Here is a 7,028-nt window from a genome sequence, read left to right on the forward strand (position 1 = left end):
CTGTTGGACTTAGCTCCCGGGCCCCAGCTCTCAGACGAACGTTACATATGAATGCAATTTCAAAATGTGATACTGGTGCCTAATTCATAAATTTGTTGACAACAGCTAGTTATGTTCAACAAATTATTAGTTGTGACGCCAATTATTGTAGTTAATAATAAAATGAATGTTCATACTGTTCACAATCGATTTGAGAATGGTCCAGGACGGACCGAAACGTCGTCGTCGTCCCTTCACTTTCTAGTGTGTGGTCTGGTCAACATATTTCAGCCACGTTATTGTGACTCCTCGTCTGCATATTCTGCATAGATTTATCTTCAGCTTATATATATGTTATCCTGTGCTAGGTACAAGTAGAAGCTTTATATATGTGTATCAGCTGTAATTAGACACACGTGCGCACACACACACACACACACACACACACACACACACACACACACACACACACACACACACACACACACATTATTCAATGTGACAGGAAGGGTTATATTAATGATTCCATTACGAATCTTCTCTATGTTTCATATTATTCACTTGAGAAGGAAGTTGAAAAATTAGCTCTCCAAAGTTAATTTTAGAATTATATTTAGCCTGAAGCTAAGAGCCCCGTTTCGTTAACTCTTTGTTAGCATTATCAAAGACAGAGTTTGAAAGGTTACAAGGTGATTGATTGATAAAGATTAAACCACCACTCTGCCTTTGATAATGTAAACAAGAATTAACGCAACTCTTTAAGCGTCAGGTTAAATATAATTATAAAATGACTTTTGGAGAGTTAATTTTTCAACTTCCTTCTCAAGTGATGAAAAACCATAAGGAAAATAGAGAAAATTAGTGCTAGAAGCATTGATCTAGATGGCTACCAATATATATATATATATATATATATATATATATATATATATATATATATATATATATATATATATATATATATATATATATTATATACGTGTGTGTGCACGCGCCTGTGTGTGGAGGTCCTCATAATTAATTGTGCTTGTCTACCCTCCATATTTATAGATACCTATATCACAATAGATATCTATCATTCTGCTTCTAGATAGACGTTGCTACAATGCCGTAGCGCCCCTTCTCATCTTAGACTTACTAGCTAACTAACAAGTCTTTGCTCCTAAGCCTTGCACCTTGGGGACAGGGGAAATCACCCACATAATTGGGATATTACAGGTGGCTCACATTTCAGCTGTAACGTAATTGGGGCTGTAATGGGATGGTGGATTGTAAGTCAAGATAATTTGACTATTTTCTGACGGGATTGGTATACATAGGTGTTAATTGCTGGGGTAGACTAACGGGTTTACTCTTGTTATGTGGAGTGATTCTTGTCCCCCTGGTGTTGTTCCGCTCGCTACTGAGGTCTGATGTCACTGGCTACTGCAAGCCGTGATGTCACTGGCTACTGCAAGCCGTGACGTCAGTGGCTGCTGCAAGCCTTGACGTCACTGGCTTCCTACAAGCGGTGACGCCACGGGCTGCTACAGGTAAGCCGTGACGTCACTAACTGCTTCAAGCCGTGACGTCACTAACTGCTTCAAGCCGTGACGTCACTGTAGCCGACGTAGATGCCGTAGTGCATGACGCATGCCTTCTCCTCCCACAGGCGCATACCGCGGAGTGTACTGGGGCAGCCTGAGGCATGGCTCCTCGTTTAACCGTGGCGTCAACAGCGAGAAAGGTAAGGGAAGTGGCGCCTGGTGCCCCCTCCATCGCCCTGGGGGCAACGCTGGGCCAACGACGTTGATTAAACGTTGCTGGAGCATGTTCCCAGTGGGCATAATGTCCGACGGTAGCGTTGGATCGACGTAGAATCAACGTCGATGATGTTGATTCAGCGTTGAAGTGACGTTGGTCTTGGACATTGTGGTCACTTGGTCCCCCCCTCCCCCCCTGACCCAAACGACGGTGGTTCAACGTTATATCAACATTGATCCAACGTTTCTCCGGCGTGCTTCGACCTCCAGGAGTCATCAAGCATTTCCGCAATCATTGACGAAACCTGTGCATCTCTGAGCAATCATGGCGGCGGTGTTTACTTTCATTAAACAGCTTACACACTCCATTTACCCAATATTATTATTATTACAGACAACCTCGTTGTGCTTCGGAGCTCATATGGGTCAGTTTCCTGAGGCTTAAGGCTGAAAGCACATTTCCACGTATGGCGATCACCAGAAGGTTGAGTCTCTTAGCAAGCCCGTGTACGTGAGGTCTAGGCTGAGGAGACTCCCAGAATGGAATCCGGAACAGTCTCAGACATTTATTTTTGCAATAAAATCAAGCTCCTGATTGATTGAAATGTTGATAGGATGTTGCGTAACAAAATACAAATTTTGGCTATCATTCTGCGTTTTAAACAGTGTGTTAAATGCGTTTATTGAAGTAGAAAAAGACCTGGCTAATGAGAAAAAGCTTGCTTGTCCATTCTACAGAGGTTGGCCACCAGTCCCAAGGGTGGTGCACTCGTTTTCTATATTACAACGAAGGGAATTCAATCAAAGAAAACGGTAATGGCAAACTTAACAAGAATATTAAATCTTTTGATTCTTGATTTGACTTGAGGGCCACCACATATATACATCTATCTATCTATCTATCTATATCTATATATATATATATATATATATATATATATATATATATATATATATATATATATATATATATATATATATATATATATGTATGTATAATATATATAATATATAATGTATATTATATATATATATATATATAATATGTATAATATAATAATTTTTTTTTGTATAAGGGCAGCAGGTTTTCATTTAGACATGTTTCATGAATATGACAGCATATTACGTTTTAATTATTTTCTTGTTTAGGGCTTCTATCTCTGTGACTAGTTCAATTACATCTTGGTTTAATTTGAAGAGGATTTCTCCAAATGTCATATACGTTTGAGGCTGACTAAAAGAATAACAAATAACTGTAGAATGTATTACACTTATTATAAATTTACACAACGTTTCGAACCTACATGGTTCATTCTCAAGTGTGGAGACAGGAGGAGTTTTAAATTTAGCTACTAGGAACAAAAAGTTCCAAGCAGCACGGGCTATGGTGAGCCCGTAATACCCATCTGGCACAGGAGATGTGTCCGGTACATATTCTACACCCCAGTAATCTACACCCAATAGGTCGCTACACCGCATGTCACAGCCTGTTGGACCAACTTATCACAAGTCAACCCCGGCCTGAGGCCAGGCTCGGGGGAGTAGAACAACTCTAAGAACACTCTCCAGGTATGTTCCAGGTATAGAACACCCCATTGGTCGCTACACAGCATATGTCACTATACTCCATGCACCCCGACACACTATATACCCTTGTTGACCAGACCACACACTAGAAGGTGAAGGGACGACGACGTTTCGGTCCGTCCTGGACCATTCTCACAATCGACTTGAGAATGGTCCAGGACGGACCGAAACGTCGTCGTCCCTTCACCTTCTAGTGTGTGGTCTGGTCAACATACTTCAGCCACGTTATTGTGACTCGTCGCCTGCATATATACCCTTACACAAAATACTCAAACATGCCCCAACGCCCTCTCTAACCTGCCTTTGACAAACCACTAACCACAGGCGTTGTTTGCAGGGTACGCGTTACTGCCCAACAAGTATGGGGTGGCCGGCCTGGGCAGTGCCCGGGGGGACACCAGGCCTACAAGTCGCTCCCCAAATATTCACCGTCGAATGAATTCCTTAGCGCCCTTAGACCAAGGTAAGGCTCTCCCCCCCCCTGGTGTTTAGCTTCAAGGTTGTATAGCTCGCTTTCGTTCTCATCCTAGTTACGTGTTTACTTAATGTTTTTTTTTAGAAAAGATGTGGTTTGTTAGGTGTGGGTTTTCTGTCCCGGGGTTGTACATACGATCGCAATGCGACGTTCTTTGTAGGACAGGTTACACTACGGGCTCACCATAGCCCGTGCTACTTGTAACTTTGTTCCAGGTAGCGAATCTTTAACAACAATAAAGGACAGGTTGAAGGACCATGTGAGGTAGTTCCTATTTAAACCCAACCAAACTCAGTCATATATACATGCTAACTATTTTTTTATGCCATTTATTTGCTATGTACCCCATACCCATCCTGTGGACAGTGGTGGAACAACCTGTCCTCCTACAAAGAACGTCGCTTTTCGATCGTATGCGTTACATAAGGCCAAAAATTGTCGTACTAGAACATATGGAAGCGGCTGGCGAAAGTGATGTACTGCCCCGTTTTCTGTTTTGGGTTCTCTGGTAGGTTAGGATAAGGATACTTTAAATTAACCGTTTTCTTGACGATAGGAAACCTTAGGAGGGTGGACTGGGTGATAAGGGTTACAGAGCCACATAATGGGTCCAGGGCTGCACCCCATAGTTCGTTTAGCTAAGCAAGTGACAATTTTCTGAAGGCTAGTTACACAGTTGTTAATATTACATACACATGTACATATATACACATACACATAATTCATACATATACACAAATATAAATACATAACCTACACGGCGATCCCATATCTATTTTGATTTCTGGACCAGGACCAGGATCCCATATCTATTTTGATTTCTGGACCAGGACCAGGATCCCATATCTATTTTGATTTCTGGACCAGGACCAGGATCCCATATCTATTTTGATTTCGGTCCAGGACGGACCGAAACGTGGTCGTCCCTTCACCTTCTAGTATGTGGTCTGGTCAACAGAATGGTCCAACCCACTGTACAGGTGATGGCTTGGTGACCGTACAGGGGTCCACGTTCATCCCTCCCTTGTCGGCAGTATCCAGACGCTCCGCTCGATTCCCACGACAACCCGACCTCTACTCCGACCCTGAGGACGAGTTGGACGAGGAGGATGTCCGGTCAGTGGAGTATTACTTCGAGGAGGATGAAGACGAAGCGGAAATCGAAGATGAAGCAGTGGACGAAGGCTTGGCTGACGATGAGAGCAGCGTCTCCCGGCCCAAGAGTTCCGCCTCCACCAGGGACAGCGGGATATCCGTTTTCTCTGTTTCCCACGAGGGCGCTGCACTTACAGAAAACGGAAAGGTAAACTTTAATATTTATATATTTTTTTGTATTTTCGAATAGCTGCAGAGAGGCATTTAGTTACATAAAAACAATAATGAATAATTCCTTTAGAATAATACATCATGTTGGACGCATTATAATGAATATGATGAGAGTCAGCAACCACCTCAATAAGAGGAGGTTGTTTTAGTAAGTACAGTCGGGTTCGTTCTCCACGAACAATCCAGAATTCCGGATTCGAATCCCGGACGGGACAGAAATGATTAGGCACATTTCCTTTCACCTAATGCTCCTGTCCACCTAGCAGTCATCTACCCAGGAGCTAATCAGCTTGTTGAAAGCCTGGTGTGGCGTTTAAAGAACGCCTCTTGTGGCGTGCAAAGAACGCAAGGCGGACAGGAGTATGAGGTGAAAAGAAACGCGCCCAACCATTTCTGTCCCTCTCGGGATTCGAACCTTGAATTCTCAATTGAGAGTCGAGAACTCGACTGGACTATTGGGACCCTATTTCGTTGCTACGAATGTATGTGTGTTTGTGTGGGATGAATTCTGTGATGGTACTGATGATCTGTGTTTGTTTGAGCAGGATGAGGCCAGACGGACAGCCAAGGGGGTCAGGGAGAGGAACAGAGATGTCCATAGCAAGGGTTCCTCCAGCTCCTCCCTCTCCTCTGTCGACGATCATGGGTGAGTACCCCCTTCGCTTCTCCTCTTACAGTAAACGTTTTCTTTCGTTCTCCCACTCCAGCTTGAATTAGTAAATATATCGTGAGAATGATCTCTGTCTGTCTGTCTGTCTGTCTGTCTCTCTCTCTCTCTCTCTCTCTCTCTCTCTCTCTCTCTCTCTCTCTCTCTCTCTCTCTCTCTCTCTCTCTCTCTCTCTCTCTCTCTCTCTCTCTCTCTCTCTCTCTCTCTCTCTCTGTCTCTGTCTCTCTCTCTTTCTTCTCTCTCTCTCCTCTTCTCTCTTTCTCTCTTTCTCTCTCTCTCTCTCTCTCTTTCTCTCTCTCTCTCTCTCTCTCTCTCTCTCTCTCTCTCTCTCTCTCTCTCTCTCTCTCTCTCTCTCTCTCTCTCTCTCTCTCTCTCTCTCTCTCTCTCTGTTTCTCAAATAGAACATCATGTATGCGTAAAGGCTAAAGCCACAAGTAACACCATAGTTCTTAATAGTGGGACTTTCTCTTGCATCTCCAACCAAGTGAATGGAGCCCATGTATCACCCCGGCCTCCTAATAGCACGTCGCATTTTGACGTATACGTTACCTAAGGCCAAGAACTATCGTTCAAGAATCTGGCCTCAGGTACCTATTTTACCGCTAGGTGAACAGCGGCATTAGGTGAAACGTGCCCAACCATTTCTGCCCCGAAACGAAACCCAGTCACTTCAGCTCGATGAAATTGACCTCTGATTGACGGATAAGTTTCGTATTTTGGTTGAAATCTCAAGAACAGTTTCAAGAAAATGACTTCCACCTTTTCCATGTGGAAGCCATGTTTTTTTTTGTGAACTGTGAGATGTATGTAGGTAATTGTTAAAGTTCTCACATTGCTTGCTATTGACCGGCGTCTTAAATGGTCTTATAAAATGGTTAGGTTAGAAGTGTGTGTGACACAGAGTTTTTATGGGATTTAGTTTTCTTGAGCCGTCCTGCTCAATATATATATATATATATATATATATATATATATATATATATATATATATATATATATATATATATATATATATATGAAGCAAATGTTAAAATTAACATTTTAACATTTGCTAAAAACTAATTAGGTGACATACGCATAAAAGCAGGAGTTTAGGGAAGCAGTTGGTGGTGCGTGTCAGTAATGAGGGGGGGGGGTGATTAGCTTAGGGGGGGAGGGGGTTGTTACGGTGTTTGCTCGGTATGTTGGCACTATAGTGTAGTGTTGGCATTACAATAGAGCTTAGATTTGGCATATATATATATATATATAT

At 42.6% G+C, this 7,028-nt stretch overlaps 1 protein-coding gene across 4 annotated transcripts in view; it reads left to right on the forward strand.

The window, feature by feature from the left end:
* The window catches only part of LOC123763322 (TOG array regulator of axonemal microtubules protein 1), a 113,150-nt gene that overhangs the window by 56,014 nt on the left and 50,108 nt on the right, over positions 1–7,028 (forward strand). For 2 of the 4 annotated variants that reach the window (XM_069303113.1, XM_069303116.1), the window contains exons 8-11: positions 1,631–1,705; positions 3,646–3,771; positions 4,764–5,086; positions 5,655–5,755. In XM_069303113.1, the coding sequence (XP_069159214.1) occupies positions 1,631–1,705; positions 3,646–3,771; positions 4,764–5,086; positions 5,655–5,755 (625 nt within the window). The remainder of the gene's footprint in view (positions 1–1,630; positions 1,706–3,645; positions 3,772–4,763; positions 5,087–5,654; positions 5,756–7,028) is intronic. The other 2 variants (XM_069303114.1, XM_069303115.1) reach the window with 2 other exon arrangements.

This window comes from Procambarus clarkii, chromosome 49, assembly GCF_040958095.1.
Source record: "Procambarus clarkii isolate CNS0578487 chromosome 49, FALCON_Pclarkii_2.0, whole genome shotgun sequence".
Classification (NCBI taxonomy): Eukaryota; Metazoa; Arthropoda; class Malacostraca; order Decapoda; family Cambaridae; genus Procambarus; species Procambarus clarkii.